The 26846-nt window shown below is 48.8% G+C and overlaps 1 protein-coding gene across 1 annotated transcript in view; it reads right to left on the minus strand.

Annotated features, from left to right (window-relative positions):
- Positions 1-26846, minus strand: part of CHRDL2 (chordin like 2) — a 73914-nt gene that overhangs the window by 22360 nt on the left and 24708 nt on the right. Inside the window, exons 2-7 of the mRNA XM_030556798.1 lie at positions 24565-24677; positions 23148-23241; positions 21581-21723; positions 5360-5453; positions 3097-3152; positions 927-1098 (exon numbers count right to left, since the gene is read on the minus strand). Of these exons, the coding sequence (XP_030412658.1) occupies positions 927-1098; positions 3097-3152; positions 5360-5453; positions 21581-21723; positions 23148-23241; positions 24565-24677 (672 nt within the window). The remainder of the gene's footprint in view (positions 1-926; positions 1099-3096; positions 3153-5359; positions 5454-21580; positions 21724-23147; positions 23242-24564; positions 24678-26846) is intronic.

Consider the following 26846-nt stretch of genomic DNA (forward strand, 5'->3'; position numbering starts at 1 on the left):
GGGAAGAGCGCCACCTACTGAAGTGTAACACAAGTTGCTGTGGTCTCTGACTTTTCCTTGGCCGTCTCCCCTCCAAGGGCCAACATGTCCCCTCCTAGAGACAAATCCCCAGGAAGGAGCTGGAGGAGGAAGGCATCACCAAGTTACCCAAGTTTTCCTACACAGTTCCAGGAGGCTGCATGGGGTTGTCTCACTCCCTCTCCCCTAGTTTCCCCAGAGATTCTCCTGGAGAAGGATGCCAGGCAGGGCTGTGCTGACAGAAACTAGCCCACTGCTGCCACTAACATGAGGGGCAGCTCCACAGAAAAGTTACTACGGTCCCAGCCCAGGCTGTGTAAATGTTTCTGCAGGTTTTCCAGGGAGCCAGTGGAGGGACTTTGTGTTCCATACTGGCTCCTCCTCCCCGCTGCAAGGATCCCTGTCCCAGGAGGCCACAGAAGCTAACCCTCCTCGCAAACTCTCTTTTTGCCTGGGAAGAGGTAGTTCCCTGAATGGAGGATGCATCTGGGATTCAGAAGCTGGCCACTAGTAATGAGCTGACCCCTGAGAGAGATGTGATGGGCTCACCACCCCAGGCATGGCATTTAATCTGACTTGTCACATGCAGATGTACACCCCCCAGTCTGCTGTTTATATGGCTGCAATTAACTGGATTCTGCTGCGCTCCAGAAGCCAGCAGAGAATCATAGAATATCAGGGTTGGAAGAAGCCTCGGGAGGTATCTAGTCCAACCCCTTGCTCAAAGCAGGACCAATCTCCAGACAGATTTTTGCCCCTAGATCCCTAAATGGCCCCCTCAAGGACTGAACTCACAACCCTGGGTTTAGCAGGTCAATGCTAAAACCACTGAGCGATCCCTCCCACCACATGCCTGCTTCCCAGGGAACACACCGAAACCTCGCCCCCAGGAATGAACAGCCTGTCACCTTTCTTGTGCTTTTCTTTCAAGATGAATTTTACGGTAGTGCCAGCTCCGCCTCCTTTTGGCTTGAAGCCCCTGGGAATGAACTCCAGCGAGGAACTGATCACGGTGGAAGCAGTCCCGCCAAGCAATCTCTTGCTCACCAGATCCCCCAAGCACTGGTCTTGAGAGTGTCTCTGTGAAAGGCCGGAAACAAGGATACTACTGAGTACCAGGCAGTTCGGCTGCTCTGTCTGCGGCGCTTTATGGGAAATGCTAGCTCAAAGTCACGCATTCATTTGCTGCGAGGGGGAAATGCTGAGCATCTAAAGAGGCAGCATGGTCTAGTGCATAGAGATCAGGGGACCTGGGTGCTATTCCAGGCTCTGCCACTGGGTGGTCTTGGGCAAATCATTTCACTTCTCTGTGCCTCTGTTTATCCTTCTGTCGTGTCTGTTTTGATTGCAGGCTCTCTGGCACAAGGACTTTCTCTTACTCTGTGTGTGCAGCGCCCATGACAATGAGGCCCCGATCTTTGGTGGGGCCTCTAAGTGCTACCGTAACACTCACAATAATGGTTGTGTTGAAATTTGCTACCCTTCCTCAATTCCTGCCACTCAATCCCACTCCCATACGACATGCGTCAAGTCAAATACCATGTTTGACATTAGCAAAGCTACTCTTGGCTTCTGAACCTAGTCAATGGGTCATATTCTGTGTTTATCCCAGGACACACCCAGCCCCGAGGTCAATATAGGCTGCAGGCCAGCAGAAAAGTCAGTGTTTTCTCAAGACTGGTAATCCTGCACTGCATGGGAATACCTTGCTCCTGGCTTTGGGATTCCAGAGAAAAATGAGACAAGACACATAGCACAAAGGATCTCCTTGTGGCTATTTCTGGAGTTTTATAGATTAGAGAGGTGTGGTGCTGGCATTTTGGCCACGGGGCTTTGGAAAGAGTAAGGACAAGAAGCTGTAAGTGACCTAATCTCGCAAACCTGGAACTGGTCATCCAACCTGAAATCGTCATGAATCAACCTAAAGGAGCCAGGAGATCACTTTTTCCTCCCTAGTAGTGTGGATACAAAGACTAGCCAGCGAGGCAGTAGGAAAACATGCTCCCATCCAGCTCAGGCTCTGGCTGCCATGCTCTTGGAGGAATGGGCTACATTTGTACGAGGGAAAGGGGAGAAACTGGTATTCTGAGCAAAAGCAATTGCTATCACTGCACGGTCACTAGACTGTGTTTGCCCCTGGCTGTTTTCTGCAGCTAACCCTGGAGTCACTCCAATAGGGGGCAGCACCAATGGGAGGCACTAATGTAGACAAGGCTCCGACTGCCTCTAGTATTTAAACCACCATATCATTTAAACCTGCTCAGGGCTATGGGGACTATGCCAGTGGCCAGCGGCGCTTTTTCTTTTTACATCAGCAGTAAAGTGGTTAAGGCACTGAACTGGGAGTCAAGACCCCTGGCTTCTATTCCCAGTCCTACCAGTAACCAAGTGTGCCACTACTGACACCTCTCTGCTCCCAGGTTACATTGAAAGTATAACTGGGTTAAAAAAAGAATTTCATAAGTTCCTGGAGGATGGGTCCATCTATAGTTATTAGCCAAGATGGTCAGGGACACAACCCCATGCTCGGGGTGTCCTTAAACCTTTGACAGCCAAAAGTTGGGAGTGGACAACAGAGGATGGATCACTCGATAATTGCCCTGCTCTGTTCATTCCCTCTAAAGCATTGGGCACTGGCCACGTTCAGAAGACAGGATGCTGAACTAGATGGGCCATTGGTCTGGAGCAGTGAGCAAAGCTAAAACTAGGCCATCATCTCTATGCTCCTTTGCATTCAGAAAGGGCTTCCAGATATTTCTGAAGAGTGAAGGCCACTGTTTGTTCCAGGGTTGTATCCTGCTGCCCATCTCCATGGTATCCGAGCAACTTCCATGTAAAATAAATAGCATAATGGAGTCTCTAGCCGATTTCACGGAGTTTCTGACACGTCTCCCTTTTTGGGATAAAGTCCCTGCCTGGGATTAATTTTATTGTTGTTATTGCTGGGCGTTTGGTTTGGGTTTTGGTAGAAGAACAACTTAAAGGACAGGTGTTGTAGAAACATGGATTTCCATGAACTGGTGATGTGGTTTATTTTAGAAGGGACATTTGGACTGTTAAAATGTAAACATCACGTACAACACCTCTGTTTAACTGCAGGGGCTCCTCTTCCATTGACTTCTCATAGGAACCGTCTGTAAAATACAAAGTTACAACAGGAAATGCAGAAGGTTAAGATGTGAATTACTCTCAACAAGCACCTGGCTTCTGGTGTAGGAGGCTCCCAAAAAGAGAACCATGCTCTAATCACTAAAGGAGGCCGCAGGGCACAGATACAATGTGAGTATCCTGGTTTTATAGGGACAGTCCTTGTGTCACCACATCCCAGGCACTCCTGAAATGTCCCGGTTCTTTCATTTCATCAGTCCGAACTTTTGTTGTTGTTGTTTTTCTTTATAGCTACAAAAGTCAGTTCCAAACGTATTGCTATGGTGAGCATTCCACCACCCTAGAAAATGTTGCCCCTAAAGTGTCCCAGAGGTTTTTGATTCTGCAAATACAGTTACCTTAGTCTAAACCTCACTGGAGTGCAGTAAAGCACATGTGATGGATCTGCAAAGCAGGGGACTTCAGCTCCCTCCCCACTGTACATCCCCTTCCTCCTGGCTAAGAAGGGACTATGTTCCCATTAGCCCCATCCCCATTGCACTTGCCTCTCCCTTGGCCAGGGACGGGAAACGTCCTGAAGCAGGAAGTGGCCAGGCTCTGTGGGGGCGGGAGCTGCATGGCAGCAGGGAGCTGGAAAGAGACCCCAGGAACTGTGGACAGAGCCACATATGGAACAGGCTGTGACTGCTGGTCATTACACTGGGTACGAGTCTGGGTGGGACTTATGGGGAAGCAGCAGCAGATGGGCAGGGAGCCAGTGCAAAGGGGCCCCAGTGAAAGACACTAACAGAGCCTGGCCTGGAAACCCACAATGCTTATTTGCTTGAAAAGAGACTGGATGGGAGAGGGGTCCCTGGGCACTAGGCCTGAAAAGCCCTGACCCTCACTCAACTGGACTGCCCCAGGGACCCAACAGGAGCCATTATTGCTCACTTTGAGCAGTAACTAAACCTCTGTACCTAGGGTATTTACAATCTTCTCCTTGCCAGCCCTATCTATCAGAAATCTTTCCCTTAACCGTGTGTCTGTGGTTACGGAGACACTCAGGGCTAGTGCCTACACAGCCCAGCTGAAGCACCTACAGTGCTTGCTCCCAAGACACGGTACACTGGGCACGCTACTGGCACCTTAAGAGTTTGGGGTACAGAGTAGCCCCGATAATTACATATGAAAAGGGGATAGTGGCACTCTCTATCTAAAAGCCTGCTTGTCTCATACCAATTCTGGTGGCTGCTGGCAACACGTCTGCCAGTTTCAGCTCTCAGTTAAGACTGCTCTAAATAGGGCTACCCAAAGGATTCAGGGGGCCTGGGGCAAAGCAATTTCAGGGGCCCCTTCCATAAAAAAAAGTTGCAAAACTATAGAATATTATATTCTCGTGGGGGCTCCTGCAGGGCCCAGGGCAAATTGCCCCATTTGTCCCCCCACTCCCCACCCCAGGCAGCCCTGGCTCTAAATATGAAGCAACTCCATTGACTTCTGTGGAGTTACTCCAGATTTACACTGGTGCAACAGAGCAAAATTTGGGCCTCTAACTGTTTATAATTTTAGTAGAAGGTAACAGCGTGATGTGAAACTGCTGGTCTGATTCCCTGCTCTGAATTTTACATATAAATACAGGGCGTGATTGTCTTCCCACTCACCCTGGTGTAAATCTAGATGAATGACCTTAAAGTCACTAGAGCTACCCCAGGGAGATCGAGTGAGAGGAGAATCAAGCATAAAATGCCATTTTGGTTCTTAATTACTGCAGAGTGTTTTTATCCCTTGAGAATGATTATGCCACTGTGGCATTTTCACCAGTTTATCAGAACAATGACAATAATCATGATAGCCAGTCGTACTTCCACCATCAAAGCAGCCTCTCCCGAGCCTGACAAATGAACTTCCGTGAGGCTGTCACATCACTAACATAATATAACAGGGCCAGTAAAACAAAGAGTACGACTCAGACCGTGACACTGACCCTACTTACACTCCACACAAGTACACAGCGGAGGGGAACTGCTGGAAAAGAGAAGAATTTGGCCCAAGAGGCTTTGTATGCATCAGACTTTCTTACCATTGCTGGTGACACGGAGGCAGAGATTTGTGCAATTTACAGCATGGATTTTCAAAGTCATATTTAATAAGTGCGACATTCCCCCTCCTGGCTAACGGCCAGGGCTGTGATTCCCATCCACTGACCTGACAGCAGACCTCACTTAGCAGCAGGGACTGGTTCCCATGTTACCTTGGCAAACTTGGCAGCAGGAGTCTGGCACAGTGAGAGGAGAGGAGCACAACAGATCAGGGCAGGTCACCAAGCTGCAGTAAATCTGGCCTTCCTAGGAAGCACAAAAAACAACCTAATACATTACTGGCATTAACAATGTCCTGATAAGTACAGTGATCCTTAGCTTTGACCTAAGATACACAACTTCAGCTATGCGAATAGCGTAACTGAAGTTGGCGTATCTCAGGTTGATTTACCTGGCCGTGAGGATGGCGATGAGTCAACCGCTGCCGCTCCCCCTTGCCGCAGTGGAGTTCCGGAGTCAATGGCAGAGTGATCGGGAATCGATTTTATCATGTCTACACTAGACGCAATAAATCAATCCCCAATAAATCGATCCCTACCCGCCAAGCCGGCGGGTAGTGTAGACATACCCTTAGTGTTTAATATGCAGGGGCCAAATTGTGCCATTGATTTTTAAGCAGATTTCGCTATTTGATTTCAGTGGGAAGTTCTTAAAAATGGATGGACTGATAGGGCCCTCAATTTACTAAAGCAATAATGGGGGCTGTTGTATAATTTGCAATTACTTCATTCCAGCTTCAATCTATGTAGCCCAGTGGACTGGGACTCAGAAGGCCAGCATTCTGTTCCCAGCTCTGCCACTGGCCTGCTGGGTGACCTTGGGCAAGTTGCGTCCCGCTCTGTGCCTCAGTTTCCCCATCTGTACAATGGGGCTAACGATACTGACCTCCTTTGTAAAGCATCTTCAGATCTAGTGGTTAAAAGTGTTCTAGAAGAGCTAGGTATCACTGTCATACTGGAGCAGCCTTCCCCAGCTTTGTCTCTAAGTGCATAGTCCTTGGGCCAAATCCTCAGCTGGTGTAAACTGATAGCACATCATTGACGTCAATGGAGCTTTACTGATCGACACCACCTACGGATCAAGCTCTGCCGTCTTTGTTCACTAGGGAAAGAAATCATGACCAGTCCCCAGCCACTAGACAGGACCAGAATCAAGCAGTGTGGCATTGCATTGTATAGCACAGGCTCAAATGAGTGTGTGCGGTAAGGCCTTGCCCACACTGAGATGGTAAACTCTGTGGGGCAGGGACAGTGTTGATCTTCTACAGTGTGTGAACAGTGCATAAAGGGGGAGGGATAGCTCAGTGGTTTGAGCATTGGCCTGCTAAATCCAGCATTGTGAGCTCAATCCTCAAGGGAGCAATTTGGGGATTTAGTTGGGGATTGACCCTGCTTTGAGCAGGGGGTTGGACTAGATGATCTCCTGAGGTCCCTTCCAACCCTAATAATCTATTTTTTTTTCTTTTCACCGCTAGCACTGCCATCACATAAACACCAATTGCCACCGTGCGACTGCATAAAAAGATTTCACTAGCGGGGTCCTAGCATATTTCTGATGAGTGTGGTCAGATCTTGGGATTGAGAACTGTGCTACGAAAACTGCATGATGGAGAGCAGGGGTTAAAAGCAGCCAAGCTAGGCTGATTGGGGAAGCAGCTACAGCTGTGGCCAGCTCAAAAAGGGCCCAGCGGCCCCTGATAAGAGGGCTGGGGGCCAGAAGGTGGAGGAGTATCACTCTAGTTGCCTGAGAGGAAGGTACCTGAAGCTGGGGAAGGACAAAGGAAGCTGGGGAGTGCCAGCCTGGTAAACCCCCAGGCTGCAGGCCTTGGTGAAGGCCCACAGAAGTACTGGGGCTGCAGAGGTGTAGCCCGGGGTTAGGCAGAGGCAGCTGGTCCAATGATGAGTGGCCATTACAGACTGCAGTCTGCCCCAGTGAGTGGGGGCTAGATGGTGACTGGCAGTACCCACTGTGGTGAGGTGTGTTTAGAGGGTTGGGGGTTCCCCTGGGAGGGGAAACCCAGAGTAAGGGGGTATTGCTGGGGGCAGAACTCCAAGATAAAGAGGCACTGGGGTCCGGGAGGGATACGGGGCCAGCAGCAATCGAGCCACTGGCCTGCAGAGGCTGCTCTGTATGCTGGAAAGGAGCTAATTCCCAGATGACCAGAGGAGGTGCTGAGCCAGTGAGTCTCGCATTGCTACAGAAGGGAATTGATTATAGCCAGGTTTGATTAGCATGATTCTCATAGCCAGCCACGTTCTCATTCCATATCCATTCACCCCCAGATTTGTGGGGAAGCTAGATGGGAAATGGAGTTTGGAATCTGAGCCCAGATCTGGATCCAAATTTCACAGCTCTGCTCTATCTCTCTATTGGGTCAATCCAAACCCCCAGAACCAAGCGCTTCCAGCAATCTGTAATCTGGACCCAGAGATGGATTTTGTGGTTTAGACTCACCAGTATTTATTATTGGTAGTAGGTGGCCTGGAAAAGATCAGTGCTCTATGGATAAATCTGAATAACAGGCTAACTTCAGCCTTGGTGTAAGCAAGCACAATTCCACTGCAGATAATGGAGTTTCATCCATTTGCCCCAGGTCTGAATTTGGCTCATTATGCAGCATGCAAGTTAGAAATCAGAGAGAGATGGTATGAGGCTTTTACACCATCCAGGCCTCTTAGATATCAGGGACCTCTCCCTCTTGCTTTGGGTCAGGGATATTTTTCATTGTACCTATAGCATCCCAACTGAGGATAGTTGAACTAACTGTGAACATCTCTAGATCCTTTGACAGCTTCTTCCACTGCCAACTGAGAAAAGACAAGGATGTGGTGTGTAAGTGAATGGGGATAAGAAGGAAGAAAGTCTTGTGAATCAATGGATCTGAACTGAACCACTCACCCACCCTGAGGGCATGTCTACACTACAAAACTAAGTTGACTTTTGTTATGTTGATATACGGCCCCTGCAGTAATTAAATTGGTTTTGCGTGTCCACACTAGCTCTTTCTGTTGGCAATGCACGACCTCACCAGGAGTGCATGCCCCAGATGTCAATGTGGGGCATTGACAGCCACAGCCTCACCACCCAGGGCTGACAGCTGGAGCCACTTACAGAGTTAGGTCTACGTAAACTGCCTTACATCGATCTAATTCTGTAGTGTAGACCAGGGCTCAACAAAGATAAGGTGAGTGAGGCAATATCTTTTATTGGACCAACTTCTGTTGGTGGGAAAGACAAGCTTTCGAGCCACAGGTTTTGTCTACACTACAGACATAAATCGGGATAACTACCTCGCTCGGGGTTGTGAAAAAGCCAGTTAGGGTTAGATTGTGGTAATTAGCCATAAATCCAGTGTCTCTGTTCAGTCCATGATTTTTAGGCCATGTCTACACCGGCACTTATGTCAGTAAAACTTCTGTAGCTCAGGGCTGTGAAAATATATACCCCAGAGTGACATCATTTCGCCGGCATAAGCACTCGTGTGCACAGCGCTTTGTCAGCAGGAGACACTCTCCCACCAACATAGCTACCGCTGCTCATGGAGGTGGTTTTATGTCAATGGGCAAGTTCTCTCCCATCCGCATAATGTGGCTACATGAGCGATCCTGCAGCAATGCAGATTTATTGGTACAGCTGTGCCACTGTAAGCTTGCTAGTGTAGACATGGCCTCAGTGTCTAGAGTGGGCTAGTGGGTACAGAATGTTGTAATTAGCCATAAATCCAGTGTCCAGTCCATGATTTTTTGTGTCTAGCAGAGTTATGAATGTAACAGAGACACTGGATTCATGGCTTATTACAACAATCTGTAAGCACTACACCCCTCTTTTTGTTTTAAGATCTCAGCGAAGTTTATAGGCCACGCTATCTTAATGGTCCCTTAGAATACATGGTAACTACTATGCTGAACAATTTGTTCCACCTTGTATTTAGCTGGGACACTCTGGGTACCTTTCCCAGACCTGAAAAAGAGCTCTGTGTAGCTCAAAAGCTTGTCTCTCTCCCCAAGGCCGCCGAGAGTGGGTTTGGGCCCCGATGAAAAAAATTTTCAGGCCTCCCAGCAAGGGCGGACAGGCTAAACAGGGCTGACAAAGCTGGGCCTCGAGCCCCCTTCTGGACCACTAGGCCCCGGTAATTTGTACTGGCTTCCCCCCACCCTTGTCGGCCCTGTCTCTCCCCAACAGAAGTTGGTCTAATAAAAGATATTACCTCCCCCACCTCATTTCTCAAATATCCTGGGACTCCACTTGACAGACAGCCTTGAGCCAAATGCTGCTTTGGGGTCAGGGGTGTAAATCCAGACTATCTCCACTGACTTCAGTGCTGCTGGAATTTGGCCCTTGCTTGTTTTTAGGTCATGGATGACTGTTTCCTTATTTACCCTTGCGAATGTCAGGTCGCTGCTTAGAGCTGCGTATGTATGTGCCAAGTGGAAGAGAGGCACATGCCATAAATAAAAGAATTTATGCCAAAGGCCATGCACTTGGTGCAGTTTTCAAAGAGGTTAGTTAGACCAGCTGTTCGTGCAGCTGTTTCAGCAACTGGCAATATTAGACACGACCAATCACTATCCTACTGGTGCCTGGCTTCATTGTGATCATTTTATTTTCCCCTTAGCGTCCAAGACATTATCCCGCTGAATAAACAGAGAACCAGAGAAAAGCAATCCAATGCGTCCAGCAAACCTGGGAGCTCTTGATCAGCGGTGTCACATAAAGCAGATGAGACAGTAAAACCAAACGCTGCAGTGATATATAATTGTTGATGGAAGCATCCCTCTCCATTTGTATATATTTCACACATACAAATACATACACAACCTTTGGGTCTGGTTCTCCTCTCATCAGCAAGGGCATCAATCAGGAGTTATGCTGGTATAAAATTGGTGTAAACATGAGAAGAACCAGCCCCATTAGTTATACAATTTGTATGTCTCATATCTATTTGTCTGTCTCTATGTGCCAGGTTTGGCCATCCTTATTCATACTGAGTAAGTCAGTTTAAGTGTCAGGCACCTTAGTGAGGACCAAGGACCTGGCCCTGTTGGTGCAGCGGTAAATGACTACACGTGGTGCAAGACGACAACAAATCAAGCCCTCATATTCTTTCAAATGAATTTTTGCGTGACTTCACTGCAGTCGATCAATGTGAAATGGACAGTCCTGAAGATTAAGCCCCTTCTATTTATCTATAGAGCAGCGACACTAGCACTAGTTTACCATTCTCACTGTCCGTGGCTTACTCAGTCCTTGGCTTCTCCACAGAGACTTCCAACAAGGGAGCTACTGTCCAATGTGATGAGGAGACCCATCCATTAAGAATTGGTCTGAGACCAAGAACTCATTCCATGTAGTCTTCCCAAGAACCTTCAGGTAGTAACGACTTCTGGATGCTCTCATGCTAAACTTGATCTGGAGTTGAAAGGCTCCACACCCTATTAAAACCCCATAAGCCATCTGGCCTCCTTTAATATCTTTATATAATAAATGGAATGAAAGCAATCTCTGTACAGAACTCTCCTTTTTATGGCTTTGGGACATGCAGAGAGAGGTTATTGATGCTTGGAATGTTACCATACGCCTTCCAAGTTTAGAGTGGTCATTGCTCTGCATTTTTATGTTCTGCTTCTGGAGAAATGGGAAAGACAAGAAGAAGCCTCTCGATCTATCCCCAGACACTCAGCTTACTGGCATCATCACCCTTAGACATTCATCTTTGGGCCTTACAATGGACAAGCTGTGTGCTCGCCAGTCTAGTAAAGAGTTCAAAAAGCAAACAGGAGTTGGGACACGCTTTTCAACAGGCCATTAACACTATGTTGCAAGGACAGGGTAAAACACTGTGGCAGAAGGCTACCAGAGTGGAGCCAAGTCCCTGTCTGAGTCTGCTCCTGGGCTTTCAGGTTTTCTGGGAAGAAAAATATTCACCGAATGCCCATTGGCAATGTTTGCAAACTGAAAGACAAGATGATCCACTATCAATGATTTGCTCTTCACACAAAGTAGCTAAGACTATCTGTGATGACAGGAGTCTGTTCACAGCCAATGCCTCATAATGACAGAGGTTCATAACACCCACAGCAGTGGGGTCACCAGTTGAGGAGAATAACAGTAGTTCACTATAGAATCTGCCTTGAAAGGAAAAGATACAGCCTCTTGCAGGGTTTTCTGCCACAAATGGTCCCAAGCTCACGGCTGTAAATCAGGCCCCAGGTAGCAATGTAACTTACTAACGTATGCAGTGCTCTGGGCTTCAGTAACTTGCTTCTTACTGAAATCTGCACTTTAGCGTGGTAATGTAACGGCTTCAGTGGATTTCTAAGCACACAGGAGCCGTGTTGCAAAGGCGTTGGTGTACGGCCAAGTGCTTCCATCTACACAGTAATGCTTCTACCCCAGCAAGGTCTCTGTGGTGAACTCCAATTGGTGATTCCAAGCCATCCCCTCTGCTGGACTTAACTTTGGATGTTTACAATTAGCTGGACGAGGCACTAGAAAATGGACAGTAAGGAGCAATCTTGCACTGGTAGCAGGGTGGATCTTTTGGATCTTTTAAGAAGCTATTATTTAGTCAGGGTGTAGTCAGAAGATTTTGGAGGGCCCTTCATCTTCCCAGGTGAAAAGTCCTGCCATCCAAGATGTGCCATCCTTACGCTGAGAGGCACCTTACTTCACGAGTAGTCCCATTGAAATCAAATGGTGACTGCTTGTGGAAGGAAAATACTAAGCTAAAATCTGGTCCTAATACGGTCTTTGTATCTTCACACTCAATGCGCAGATTCTGCTCTTGGTTACTATTCTACTTCTATTCTGTTCTAGCTAGATTCATATCCCTCCCTGATCTCTGTAGTGTCTGAGCACCTTCCAGTTGTGCATTAAATGATGTGACCAACGTGTCTCGTGTGACTCGTTCTCTCTCTCTGAACCTCTCCCCTTTGGGAGAATTGTGTGTGCAGTGCAGTGCTTTGTTTGGGGGTGTTATGGGGGCATTTTTTGCAATGTCCATGCTGCTCTGCGTTCATGTCAGAGAAGACAAGTGGAAGAAGTTCATCTTGTACTGGGAGCAGAAGGTGTTGACATTTGCGATCATTCAGATCCTGGGGGAGTCAATCTCACAGTCCTGGACCACCGCCTGAGAAAGTTCTGTCTCCTGAATAGATGAGCTTTACATTCTATTGAGCCAGAGTGAAGTTGTCAACCCTGGTCTTCATCCTGAAGCTTTAGGCTCTTTTAGATATCCTGGGTTGTGACGGGGTATACCAGACCCACACGTGGTTCAGTGGGGATTAACCACACTCTGTGTGCCAGCAAGGCCATGCCCCCTCATCTCTGCTGGGCATGTCCCAGCTGGAATCTAGATATTAAAGGGAGCAACTCAGCTCAGTCAGGGCTGACCAGCGAAGCTGCTGTATTCTCCTGTGGAGGGACCCGCCAACACGTCAGTTCACAGAAGCCAGCCAGCCAGGAATGACCAATGACCCATAGGCATCCAATGCTGCAGAGGGAGGAGAGGCCGTGGGACTCCCAAGACAACTAGCCATGGAGGAACGGGTAGGAAATAACCCAGGGGAACTTAACAGGGAAACAGACATAGAACTAGGGCTTGGCTTAGCATGTTTTAATAGGATCCCCACTGAGCAAGTAACGGGCAACCCTGCCACTGCTGGGCCCTGGGTTGGGACCCAGGGGAGTAGGGAGGGCCCAGATCCCTCTACCCTGGCTGTCACCCACCCCAAGACAGCGGCCCACCTCTCCAGCCACTCCTGCCCCAGGCCACATTGTCCTGCTGGTCAAAGGTAGCCCTATTGAATCTGGCCACTAGGCCACACACAGCTGCAGAGGGCTTCCATACTGAGCTGGCCACTAGACCATGCAGCCTTGATGAGGAGGGCATCCATATTGAGTCAGGCCACTAGGCCATGCAGCCCTGAGAGGGAAGGCACCCTATTGACCCCGACCGTTAGACTGTACTGCTCAGAAGCCAAGGGTGGTGGTCCAGGCTCAGCTGCGGGGTTATAATGGCCCCACCACTCTCCCCAAAGGGGGGGGTGGGATGTACCAGCCCAGTGACATGGACCCAGGCCATTGAGCGAGCACCTTGAAGACAAGGACTGAGACTTTCAACTTGACTCAATACAGTGTTGTAAACTCAGAGAGGCTCAACTGAAACCAATGGGATTGAAGCCAGTGTAAGAGATCAGAATCCAGTCCTAGGCATGAGTTGGCCAGAGAACTCCTGTCTCTCATCAAGTCTGATCATTCTCATGTAACAGAGAAGGAGCTGAATCTTCTCTCACTTATGCAGGATTTACTCCTGTAAGCAGAGTCAGAATGGGCTCTGCCCTGACATCGGTGGTAAATTGTGGGGAGTGTGGAAGGGAATTTCAAGTATTTGCTATGGCACACCCACCCTGCCTGGTGTGGCCTGCGGCAGCCTGGGATGGTTATTTTGACAGCTCTGGGATCCCCAGTTTCTTTGCTGTTGGGGTGGGAGGAGTGGAGGGTTGTCGCCCTGGTTGTGTGGATGAGGAACTGTGGGACTGCTTTATGACAGAGATGTCTCACCATCAGATGAGTGGCACTTGCTAGACAAGGGACATGAGTGCCAAAACCCAGTGAACTGAGAGAGGTTGGGGACTGGTGTGGGTTCCTTTTGAGGGCCTGGAACACTAATTGCACAGTCTCCTCTCTCCACTGTTGAAGAGCAGAGCTAATTTTGAATCCATTAGGAGTCCATCTAGAGGCTACTGAGTTGAATTCATGTTGGGCCAATAGTGCACCAGCACCTGGGTTCCCCTACTACATGCTGAAATCACAAAAAGAGCTGGTTGTGGTGATGCCACATTGTTTCCCTCCTTTATTAAAAGGATTATGCTACACTTAGACTCTGTGCTTGCAAGAGGGGAAGTATTGCCTCCTAGAGGTGCCCGGAGGGGTAGTATGTAATTGTCCCAGGTCACTGGGTGGGGGCTCGAGCTGGTTTTGCATTGTGTTATTGAAATGGAACCCCTGGATACTGAAGTTGGCTCTTGTTGCTGCCAACTCAGAGGGGCAGAAGGGTTACATTTTTGGAGGCTTGTCCAGGATCCCTGGGTCAGTATACCTCGCAAGCACCTGTTGAGTGTTCCAATGTATTGGAAAACAATTGTGTTTATTTTAAGGAAATTACTGTTTGTATAATGGCTAATATGTCGAGTTTGTTGGGCCCCAGTCCTGCAGCCTCTAGCTCAGGGGTGGCAGCCTCAGCCAATGATTGGGCAAAAGCACTGGGGCATATATTGGAAAAGATTGCGTTGGCCTATGCTACGTCAAGCTCTTGTCATAAGTTAAGGTTATTTGCTGGGGAAGAGGAGTTTGAACCCTGGTTGGAGCATACCACTGAAATGCTGTGGGAGTGGGCCATACCCGATGTAGAATAGCGAAGATGTCTAACAGAGAGCCTTAGTGGCCCAGCATTAGATGTAATTCGCACCCTGAAGCTCATTGACCCTGGGATCAGTGTGAAGGACTGCCTAGAGGCACTTGATAATACCTTTGGGAGTGTAGAAGGCCCTGAAGACAGTTACTGTAAATTCCTTAATTCCCGACAGCAAAGGGGTGAGAAAATTTCAGCCTATATACAGAGGCTGGAAAGACTGCTTCAGAGAGCTCTTATGAGGGGAGCAGTGACGGCTGAGCAGATGGATCAGACCAGACTGGCTCAAGTTGTAAGAGGGACTCGGTATCAGAACCCAATTTTGCTTCATCTCCGACTAAGAGAACGGCAGGAACATCCTCCAAGTTACTCCCAGCTGATAAAGGAGGTCAGGGAAGAGAAAGAAAGGCAGGCGGCCAGCGAGTGTTGGGAAGCCCAAACATTGGAACCAGCCAGCACGACACCACCACCAATGGCCAGTATACTGATGGTGAGCACCACAGAGGAACTTGCCCAACAAATGCAGGTCCTGAGTGAACGGATAGCTGAGCTGCAAAGCACCATTGACCGAGCTCATATTTCCAGGAATAAGAAGCCTCAGACTATGGCGATGGAGAAGTCAGTATCTAGAGCCACCGTCCCACCCCGGCGAAGGGGGAAAGGACAATTCTTTTGCTACCAGTATGGTTAGGATGGGCACAGTGCTGCTAACTGCCATAAGGAAGAGAACCCCTCCTTAGTGTGTGGAAAGCTGAGGATCAGTTGGGAGAGATCCAGTAGCTGCCAGAATGTCTGGGGACAGGACCACCTAGGCCTACAGGATTTGAAGATTCCCTCAGAAAAGACCATCCAGCTGGGATCCCTGCAGGACTGATAGGACCTCGAGCAGAGGTCATGGTGAGGATTGAAGGGGCGGAGTGTAAAGCCGTGCTTGACACTGGATCTCAAGTGACTATTATATTTCAGTCATTCTACCAACAGATGCTTAGGCACCTGCCTATACAGCCACTGACTGGCATTGGTCTGTGTGGCCTCAGCATGGATGAATACCCCTATCAAGGGTATGTCATAGTGCACCTGGAATTCCCAGAGGAGGTTGCTGGGGTAAGGGAAGAGGTAGACACAGCTGCCTTAATATGCCCTGACCCTAAAGGGACCTCTGATGTGTCTGCTGATAGGGACCAACTCCAGTCTCTTCAAGGTGCTCGCGGATTACTGCAGACGACGGGCTGGGGACCAGTACCTGAGTACCCTGATGATCCATACGCTTTGTGCTGAAGCCTATAAGAAGATTGAAATCGCTAAAAAGGAGACATCTGAGCTGCCGATTGGGGCACTGAAGTACATGGGCACAACCCCCTTAGTAGTGCCTGCAAGGACAGAGCAAGAAGTGCTTGTCATGAGTACCAGGCTGAAAGGCAGCAAAGGGGCATTAGCAATGGTAGAGCAGCCAGCTGAAGGAGAGCTCCCGGAAGGAGTGCTGGTCCCCAGTGGAGTCATAACCCTACCTGCTGAAGCCCAGGAAAAGGTGACTATACTGATTGCTAATGAAACAAGTCGAGATGTTGTTGTGAAGCAAGGACAAAAGATAGCAGACCTCTTCGAGCCTGAATCAACTGTAAAACCCCAGTGCGAGACTCAAGTTCTGACAATAGACCCAGCAAAGTTTGACTTTGGAGATTCACCGTTGTCTGAGGAGTGGAAAGATCGCCTAAGAAGGAAACTTTGTGAAAGATCCAAGGTGTTCTTATTGCATGAGTGGGATGTGGGATGTGCAAAAGGAGTAGAGCACAACATCAGACTACATGACTCTCGACCTTTCAGAGAGAGATCTAGGAGGCTTGCTCTCTCCGAGATGGAAGATGTGCGACAACATCTTCAAGAGCTGGCTGCAAATGGCATCATTACAGAGTCCCGCAGCTCATGTGCCTCACCCATTGTGGTGGTCTGTAAAAAGAGTGGGAAAATCTGGATGTATATTGACTACCACACCCTAAATTGCCGTACTGTGGTTGACCAGTACACAATGCCTCGAGTCCAAGATGCCTTAGACTGTTTGCTGGGAAGCCAGTGGTTCTCTGTGTTGGATCTTCAGAGAGGATACTACCAGATCCCTCTGGGTAAAGAAGATAAGGAGAAGACAGCCTTCATCTGCCCATTAGGGTTTTATCAGTTTGAACGCATGCCCCAAGGGATTTTTGGAGCACCTGCCACATTTCAACATCTTATGGAGAAAGTTGTGGGAGATATGAATTTACTGCAAGTGTTAGTTTATTTGGATGACCTGACTGTGTTTGGAAGAACTTTGGAGGAGCATGAAGAAAGACTTCTTAAAGTGCTTGATAGGTTGGAGGATTATGGTTTGAAGCTTTCAACTGACAAATGCCTGTTCTGCAGGACCTCGGTGAAGTATGTGGGTCACATCGTGTCCCAAGAGAGTGTGAGTACTGATCCCGATAAAATACAAGCACTCACTACATGGCCATGGCCAAGCAACTACAGAGAACTCAAGACCTTCCTTGGGTTTAGTGGCTACTACCGCAGATTTGTGAAAAACTATGCTACAATTGTAAAACCTCTCAATGATCTTACCGGGGATATCAGTCCAGCAAGAACAAATCTAAGACCAAGAATAAGGGGTCTTCTGTGCAGAGACACTATGGCCCCTTCGAACCATTTGGGCCATGGTGGGATGAGAGATGTGAAAGGGCTTTTGGAGAAATCATTACTTGCCTAACTCATGCCCCAGTCCTAGTCTTTGCTGACCCAAGCAAGCCATTTATCCTGCATACTGATGCCAGTTTGGAGGGTCTGGGAGCAGTACTGTACCAGGAGGTGGAAGGCAAGCGTAAACCTGTAGCCTTTGCCAGCCGAGGACTGTCTGATAGTGAAACCCGCTATCCCACCCACAAGCTGGAGTTCTTGGCCTTGAAATGGGCCATCACTGAGAAATTTCGAGACTACTTGTATGGTGATTAGTTCCAGGCGTGGACAGACAACAACCCACTGACCTATGTGTTAACAAGTGCTAAACTGAATGCTACAGGGCAAAGATGGGTGGCTGCTTTGGCTAGCTATGACTTCAGCATTCAATACCGATCCGGGAGAAGCAATGTAGATGCAGATGCATTGTCCAGGCGTCCACAGGCACCAGGAGTTGCTGTGATACCCACGGATGGAGTGAGAGCTATTTGCAGTGTGAGTTGCCGAGAGTCAGAGGCCCATGAGAGCCTTCATGGATGTGTGGCTGAAGCTTTGGGCCTGCCCCCTGAATGCGTGCCTTCTACTTCACTGAACTATATCGCTTTTGCTCCCTGTGGGGGAATTGGTAGACAGCCCTTATGAGATGGGCCATAACAGGGCAACTGGGCAGAACGAAGATGCTGTACCAAAGCTGCCTTCTGGCAGGAAGCCCAGCTGCAAGATATTGACATTCATGATACACTACTTGCCAAAAGAGAGGGGCAAGGCCCAGCTGCGGTTGTCCCACCTACCCCAGAGGGCAAACTACTATTGAGAGAATGGACCAAACTAAAACTGATTCAGGGAGTGCTACACCGCACGACCACAGACCCTCTACAAAAGCAACGGAATCAACTAGTGCTGCCAAAAGAGTACAGAGCCCTGGCCATTAGGGCCCTGCATGATGACTTTGGACATTTAGGGATGGAGAGGACTCTGGAACTTATTCGCAGTAGGTTCTATTGGCCCCGGATGGCTGAAGATGTTCGCAGGAAATGTGAGACCTGCGCGCGATGTGTTCAAAGGAAAACTCTGCCCATGAGGGCTGCATATGTGAAGAACATCACCAGCAACAAACCTGTGGAGCTGGTTTGCCTTGATTTCTTGTCTTTAGAAGTGGACAAGAGGAATATTGGGAACATTCTAGTAGTGACCGACCATTATATGCGATATGCGCAGGCATATCCCACACGTGATCAGAGGGCCACCACTGTCGCTCGAGTACTGTGGGAAAAATATTTCTCAGTTTATGGCTTCCCAGCCCGGATACACTCGGATCAGGGACGAGACTTTGAGAGTCACCTTCTGAAGGAGGTGCTGAGGGTAGCTGGAATTAAAAAGTCAAGGACAACGGCTTATCACCCGCAAGGTGATCCTCAGCCACAGAGGTTCAACCGAACCCTATTAGATATGTTAGGGACTTTGCAGCCAGAGCAGAAGGCAACCTGGAGCCAACATGTTGCATTTCTGGTGCATGCCTTCAATGCCACCAAGAACGATGCTACGGGAGTCACCCCATATCTCTTGATGTTTGGGCGAGAACCAAGATTACCCATAGACCTGTGCTTTGGTGTATCAGAGGATGGCGATAGCTATGAAACTCATCAGCAATATGTATCCCGACTACGAGAAAAGCTGTGGGATGCTTACCACTTAGCTATATCTGCAGCTCGAAAGAACGCAGACCGCAACAAACATCGATGTGATGCTAGGGTGCGTCTGCAAGAGCTCCAGCCAGGGGATAGAGTCCTGCTGTGAAATTTGGGTATTGCTGGCAAACACAAGATAATTGACAGATGGAAGGCAATACCTTACTTGGCGATGGAAAAGCTAGGAGACCTGCCGGTCTACAAGATCAAACCTGAAGAGGATCATGGCAGACAAAGACTGTGCATAGAAACCTTTTGCTCCCTGTGGGGGAATTGGTAGACAGCCCTTATGAGATGGGCCATAACAGGGCAACTGGGCAGAACGAAGATGCTGTACCAAAGCTGCTTTCCAACGTGGACAACCAGCCCCCTGCAGCTAACTTACCCCTACTTAGCACATCTGATAGTGACTCTGAGGAGCAAGACACAACCGTGGTGTATCCTGGGATGAAGACAAGATTTCAGTCTCGATCAGCTGAATCAAAAGAAAGCACCTCCTCTTCCGCCCTAAACCCTATGGCAGAAGTATTTAGGCCCATTCCTGACACTCCTGAGCCACTGGTGGAACCCCCGTGTGATGATATACACAGGTTATTGAACAGTGGCGACATACAGATGGAGGATGTCCTGAGCACCTTCGACCCTCCACTGTTAGAACTAGAAATGCAGGGGCCTATGCCAGTATCCGAAGGAAACCTATCCATCCGTCACTCAAGAGGATGTCTCCCCTACCACAGCAACAGAGATTCTCAATAGCTGAGACAGGGTAATAAGACCAGTGAAACGGTTAACTTATGATGCACCTGGGGTGACTAGTGAGGAGCCAATACATTTAGTATACAGATTTGTGGAAGCTAAAGTGGACTATCTGAGGCCCTTTGGAGGGGACCAGTGAGTTGGTATAGTAGGGAATGTGATTCGTTGGGACGACAAATTCTCGGCTGGGGGGAAGATGTAAGCAGAGTCAGAATGGGCTCTGCCCTGACATCTGGTGGTGAATTGTGGGGAGTGTGGAAGGGAATTTCAGGTATTTGCATTGGCACATCCACCCCGCCTGGCGTGGCCCGCGGTAACCTGAGATGGTTGTTTTGACAGCTCTGGGATCCCCAGTTTCTTTGTTGTTGGGGTGGGAGGAGTGGAGTGTTGTCGCCCTGGTTGTGTGGATGAGGAACTGTGGGACTGTTTTGTGACAGAGATGTCTCACCATCAGATGGGTGGCGCTTGCTAGACAAGGGACATGGGTGCCAAAACCCAATGAATTGAGGTAGATGTGGCTGGCCATCTGGCTATCCTTCCTCCCTGTTGAAGGAATCCATCTAGAGGCTGCTGAGCTGAATTCATGTTAGGCTAATGGTGCACCAGCAGCTGGGCTCCCCTACTACAAGCTGAAATCACTAAAAGAGCTAAGCTTACTATGCTGAGATCACCGAGTGCTGTGTTAACTAGTGGGGGAGCCTGAAGATCTATCGCTAAGCAGCTGGCAGCAGCAGAGCAGTTTGCAGCACGTTGGAGCAGCCCACAGAACAGTGAGTGGAGTGGAGAGGTTTGCAGGGTCAGCTGGAGGAGCCCACAGAACAGTGAGTGGAGTGGAGAGATTTGCAGGGTCAGCTGGAGAAGCCGCACAGCTGGTGGAGTGGAGCTGGTCGTGGTGAAGGCTGCAGCAGAACTCCATGGAGAGGTGGAGCAGTTGGCCCCTGGCCCACATAAGGTGCCCCTTAACACCCTGTGTACGCCCCCCCATTTCCACCCAGGCTGGGGGGGGGAGGAGAAACTCTGCAGATAAACTTTTGAACTCTGGGGTGGTACTGACCAGAAACAAAGACTTTTGGGTTGTTGGACTTTGAGGTGACTGGACTTAAGACCCTAAGGGGGAAAGGACATTGCCAAACGTACTTGGAGGTGGGTTTTTTTGCTTATGGTTTGTGTTATAATCCTGTTTGTGGTGTTTCTCCAACGTGATGCCGCATTGTTTCCCTCCTTTATTAAAAGGATTTTGCTACACTCGGACTCCGTGCTTGCGACTGGGGAAGTATTGCCTCCTAGAGGCGACCGGGGGGGATGGCATGTAATTGTCCCAGGTCACTGGGTGGGGGCTCGAGCTGATTTTGCATTGTGTTATTGAAACGGAACCCCTGGATACTGAACCCGGCCCTTGTTGCTGCCAACTCAGAGGGGCAGAAGGGTTACACTCCATTGTGATCCATTGACTGCAGTGGAAGAGCTTCCAGTTTACAACAGCATAAGGGCAGAATTCCTATCCAAAGGGACAGGCTCTGATTCACTACTTGACCCCACTGAATAGTCCTACGGAAGCCAATGGGACGACTCATGGAGCGAAGTGCTATTCAACATGGGGATGGCTACCAGAATCAGCTCCTGGGGAATAACATTCCCAGGCCAGCCATGACCGCTGGGAGCACCCCTTACGGAGCTGAGCTGGAATAGCTGGTCAGATTATTGTGATACTGTTGTACAAAGATTGGCACTCCCTGACCACGTCCTCCCCCTTCAAACCCATGCCCCCCGACAGATAAAGCATTGCAACTCCCTTTGATTCAAAAATAGCTTACGGAGCAGCTGCACTGTGCACACTGATTTGGCTGCCGAGAAGGGAAGAGTTCGCTTGTGGTAAACATCTCCCCTGGTTGGTAGGTTGTCCCGTTGTACTGGCAAGACTTCACAGGCGCCCGGAGACCAGACGGCGTGTGCGGCTCTACAGGGGGAGAGGAGGAACAGCAACAGCTCCGTTGAGTCTCGTCGCTTCCCAGGCCCGGCATGCAGGACCCGAAACCCTGACGCTAAACAGATCCACTCCACTGACACTGCTCTGAATAATGGGAAGCTGGGACCATCTTCCAGGGGAGATGTAAACAAGGAATACTTTTATCAGCCGTCCCCCCGCCATGGATCCAGCCTGGCCTGGGCCATCTCCGCCTGGAAGGGAGCCCATAAAGACAGTTTGCTCTGCCTCTCTGTGAGATTATTGTTCATCTTAAAATTAGAGTTAGATTGCCAAAGACACGCCACAGTAAAAGGGAAGGACTGGTGGATAAGAAAGCCACATTCCTTCCCTTTCTCCCCCCTGGCTTCAGAGGGTAGTGAGAGGCTGCTTTCCTGCCCCGGCAGCACATTCTTCCCCACAATGCAGGGACGGGGGGCAGGGAATGAGGGGAGCCTGGATTCTGTCTCCTAACCTCACTGATGCACCAGATGTGGCCCATCTGCCCTGGGTAGCCTGCACACAAGTGTAAAGGAGGATTCTTAACACCCCACATCTATCCCTATGTAAGCACATTGTCTAAGCCACAATGCAGCGCTATAAGTTTGGAGCGGGGAGTGATGAAAACCAACAGAGTTTGCAGGGTTTGGCTCAGATTTCCACATTTTCCCATCTTTCACACAACGGCCCAGACGGCACATCTGTTTCAAATAGTGAGGTGAAATAATAATAGTTTGCACATCTACAGCGACGTTCCTCTGAGGCCACGAAAGCTCGTTACACACAATAATCCCAGGGCCCCCCGTGAGATGGTCTCCACTTTGCAGAGGGATACACTGGAACAGAGAGGCAAAGGGTGTCTCTTCATCGCAGAGTTAATGCGGGAGACTGGCACCTGGCTCTGTGCACGCAGTTCAGCCCTGCTTGGGTGGGCGTGTGCCCACTGCCTCCTTGCAAAAAATTATGTGATCCAGGAGCGATTTCCAGCCCTGCCTCGCTGTGAGGCACTGAGCACTGCCGTGAAATGGGGACAACAATTTTTGCCTGCTTTCACCAAGTGTTCTGACATCGCTGGGGGTAAAAGGGGCTCTGTGCGCCAGCCCCTCAGCTGGTGAAATCGGCACAGCTCCATCAATGTCCTGTGCTGACAGCAGTCGGTGATCTGGCTCTGCTGGGCTTTGTCTCTTCTGGGTTTATACAGATCCCGGCACACGGGAGCCCCATTCCCGATTGGGCTTTTGGACCTTCTCCTAATATAAATATTTAGAACTAAGAACAGTGTTATAAGTGAAGAGCGTTGTTACGATTCCTGTTTTCCTCACGCCCTGACTGTCCAAAAGCAGAAGCATCTACAGAAACTGAGCTCCCAGAGAAACAGAAATGTGGAACGAAGAAATCTGCTCCAGAAATCCACTTACCTGCACAGCGAGGGCAGCATTGCTGCGGGTCAGTGACAGGCTTTACGCAATGCAGGGCTGGGCACTGGATTTGGTAACAGCTCACATTCACATCCTGTTTGCAGGGGGAGAGAACAGGGCTGCTCAGGGACAAAAATCCTTCCCCCCGCAGGCCTTTATGAAGATGCTGCCTTATTTGGCCTTTTGGACTGAGCCAGAAGTGGAAGGCACTAGGCTGAGTTACCCTATCTTAAGGTCTGGGCCATTGTATTTAAATTGTTGGGTAGCACCACAAGCTGCCAACCAGCATACGATCCTTGACAAGTACAATGATTATGAGACTGTCTATCCAGTTACTAGAGGGGCCAGCTAGCCTGCAAATGTTCTGCCCCATGCACCAATCCTGTCAGATCTCCCTGTTCATCCAAATGGTGCAAAGCCTCAGCACTGCTTGGCTCTTCACTAAGTTGATCTGGTCCAATAGGCTCCGTGGTCTTGTACCTGGGGCACTGCTGTGGGACTCAGGAGCCCTGAGATCTACTTCTCACTCTGCCTGTGACCTTAGGCCAAGCAATTCCCATCTCTGTGGTGCTGCTTCTCCTCCCATCCTTGGCTAGAAGCTGGGGATGGGCAACAGGGGATGGATCACCTGATGATTTTCTGTTCGATCCCTCTAGGGCATCTGACATTGGCCGCTGTTAGATGGCAGGATACTGAGCTAGATGGTTGTTTTATGTTCTTATGCCTATTTGGATGGTCAGGGTTATGGGATTCTCTCTTATGTGTTTGTGCAGGGCTTAGCACAATGGAGCCTCAGTCTTCTTTGGGGAATGTCACCCTTTGCTCCTGGCCCTGGCCTCAGGGACCCACATGTTTGTCACTCTAGACAGGATCTTCCTGTGTCTAGGAGGACTGAACATGGGAGAAAATACAGACGCTCCAGCTTGTACAGTACACAGCTAGTCTCCTCAGCAGGAAGGGCTGCTGCAAGGCCATCATCCCCTGTACTCCACTCCCTCCATTAGCTCCTAGTCCACTTCCATTGCAAGTCCAGGGCCTTGTCCCTGAGCATCAAAGCCCTCAATGGGTCAGGATCCTACCACATCTCCACTCATAATCCACCAACCTGGTTTCCCACCTCTGGGACAATGCAGTTTATGAAGCTGTGAGAGCCAGTGATAAAGCTTCGTCATCTGGGGGATTCGGTTGTGGAATGAGTTTCCAAAAAGGATTAGGCTAATCCAGCAACTGGTCACCCTTAATAGAATTGCAAGACCCTTCTCTTTGATAGAGTTTTCCACCATAACTGGACTGATTAAAGGCCTCCAAAGCAAGGTTAATGCCCAGTGGCCCACTATAAACAAGCCTGGTAACAGCACCATTGACACCTGTTCTCATACTGTAGATCAGCACGACAGAATAGACTGTGAAGCTATACCTCCAAACAGGTGCATCGGATGCAGTACGTCAGCCCCTGAGGTTCCAAGTATGGATGCCAGCTCTCTCCTGGACCATACTTCTTGCCATTAAAATCACAGAACATATCTGGACCTGAAAATCAAACAGATGGACATTATGCACGAGAAGGGAGTGCTTTTGGAAATGCATTCTCCTTCCCCAGTTGATCGGCAGAGCTAAGCCAATACCTCCTAGTGTCCATGTTAAGATGCAAACCTGAGCTTTTCGATTCAGAGTGTGTAACCTGGTGGTCTGGGCACTGACCCATGGGACACCCACATTCAAGTCCCTGCTCTGCCCGCTTCAGAATAGAGTTTTCCATCCTAGATCGCTCTAAATCAGGCACAGCAGGGACTTAGGTCTCCCACATCCCAGGTCAGGGCCTTAACCACCCAGCCATGCAACATCAGTCTTTTTTTTACCAGACACTGGTGAAACTAATACATCTCTGGACGTACGCAGTGTTGTTGTAGCTGCGTCAGTCCCAGGATAGTAGAGAGACCAGGTGGGTGAGGTAATATCTTTTACCTCATCTAAAGAAGTTAGTCCAATAGAAGATATTACCTCACCCACCTTGTCACTCTAACATCTCTGTATAACGTTTAGGCTTCAATGAAACAACATCTTGTGGTGAAATTTCATTTAATTGGCAATGTTCCAACCAGATCTGTTTTTCACCCTTTCTCATCTCGGATGCCCCATGCTGCATTGCCAGCAGCACCGCCAGGATAAGGTGTCGGGCAGAGAGATCTGAGATGGCATTATGTACAGGCCATCAGTGTTACAGTCTGGGACACATGGCCAGAACAGAGTCAACTTCAGAGTGTCACAGCTTGCAGGACATGCAAGGTTTAATCCAGACAACGAGTGAGACACTTTGTTGCCAACTCTCATGATTTTGTCATGAGACTCATGATAATTGTTTTCCTTCAAGCCCCAGCTCCTGGAGTAAAGTGAACATATAATGATTTCAGCCTTCATTCTTAAAGTAAATTTCTAGCCCTCGTGACTGTGGAGGAAGCTTCAAAATGTGACCCCAATGCCCCCTAAAGTCTCAAAAAGCAGAAGGCCAAAAAAAAGAACCCCAAATCGATTATTTTTCCATAATCTCATGATTTTAAAGCCATCTTATGATATTTGGCGAGCCTGACTCATAATTTTTGAACATTTGGGGTTGGCAATACTGTGAGAGAAACAGAAGGACAGAGGGCAGATGAAAAAGTAAGATAGGAACAGATGAGCCAGCTGAAAAAACATTAAGGTTTTTTCGCAAAATATGTAGACAAAAATGAAAATGGTTTTGCTTTCATGGAAATTTTTCCTCAAAAAATGTCAAGTTTTCCTTGAAGAAAAAACAAATAATAAAAAACTGAACACTTTTCACGTTTTTTGGTTCTGGAAATTTCTGGGGAGGAGGTGGGGGGGATTTTTTTTTTATTATTCTCTATTTTTGTGGTTTCATTTTTAGTGCTTTTTGGTCAAAAATCAGAAAATTTCAAGGAAACAACACGTCTTCAGAAAAGCCACTTTATGAAAGTAAAACTTCAGCTGCCTCAGCCTCTATAAGGACTGGTGCTGTGCAGCTACGAAGCGCTGGACAAGCAGTTAAGGTCTCCAAACACCCCCTCTGAGGTAGGTGGGTATAATCAATGACACACTAGGCACAAGAGAGTCCTGACTTGTATCTCTAAACCCATGATAATTCTCCCAGCCCCTTTTCAATAGCAGTCGCAAACCACTGGGACCTTCTCACTTCTGTGTACAGTGCAGACCTTTGTCTGATCATTTGCACCATTCGTGCCCTCAGCAGAGACAGGAATTAACAGGGATCAGACTAGCTCTTCAGTCAGGAGAGATTTGTTCCATCCCCGCAAGCATTTCTTAGCAGAGCCAGCCAGTCTCTGCCAATGTGAACGTCTGTGGGAGCGAGAGTTGCTGAGATTGGGAAACTGATCTCTGACTCCATCCCACAACATGCTGTGAAGTAGCTGTAGATTTAAATGTAGTGGGCCAGATCCATCCCTGGCATCACTCTAAGGACTTCACTGGAGTTGGACCAAATTCATCCCTTGGGTTATTCTACTGTCTTTACTGAGTGCAGGTGAATTTGGCCCAGCACTTGTCTCCATGTAAAGAGAATTCTGTGCTGTGGGATGGTAAAAGGAGCCTTGCAGTTGTGGGACCGTTAGTCAATGTAGCCTTCTGACTCACGGCTGTTTCACATCAGTCAAGCGATCTGAAACCACTTTTAGCTGAAGGTTG

This window comes from Gopherus evgoodei, chromosome 1, assembly GCF_007399415.2.
Source record: "Gopherus evgoodei ecotype Sinaloan lineage chromosome 1, rGopEvg1_v1.p, whole genome shotgun sequence".
Taxonomy (NCBI): domain Eukaryota; kingdom Metazoa; phylum Chordata; order Testudines; family Testudinidae; genus Gopherus; species Gopherus evgoodei.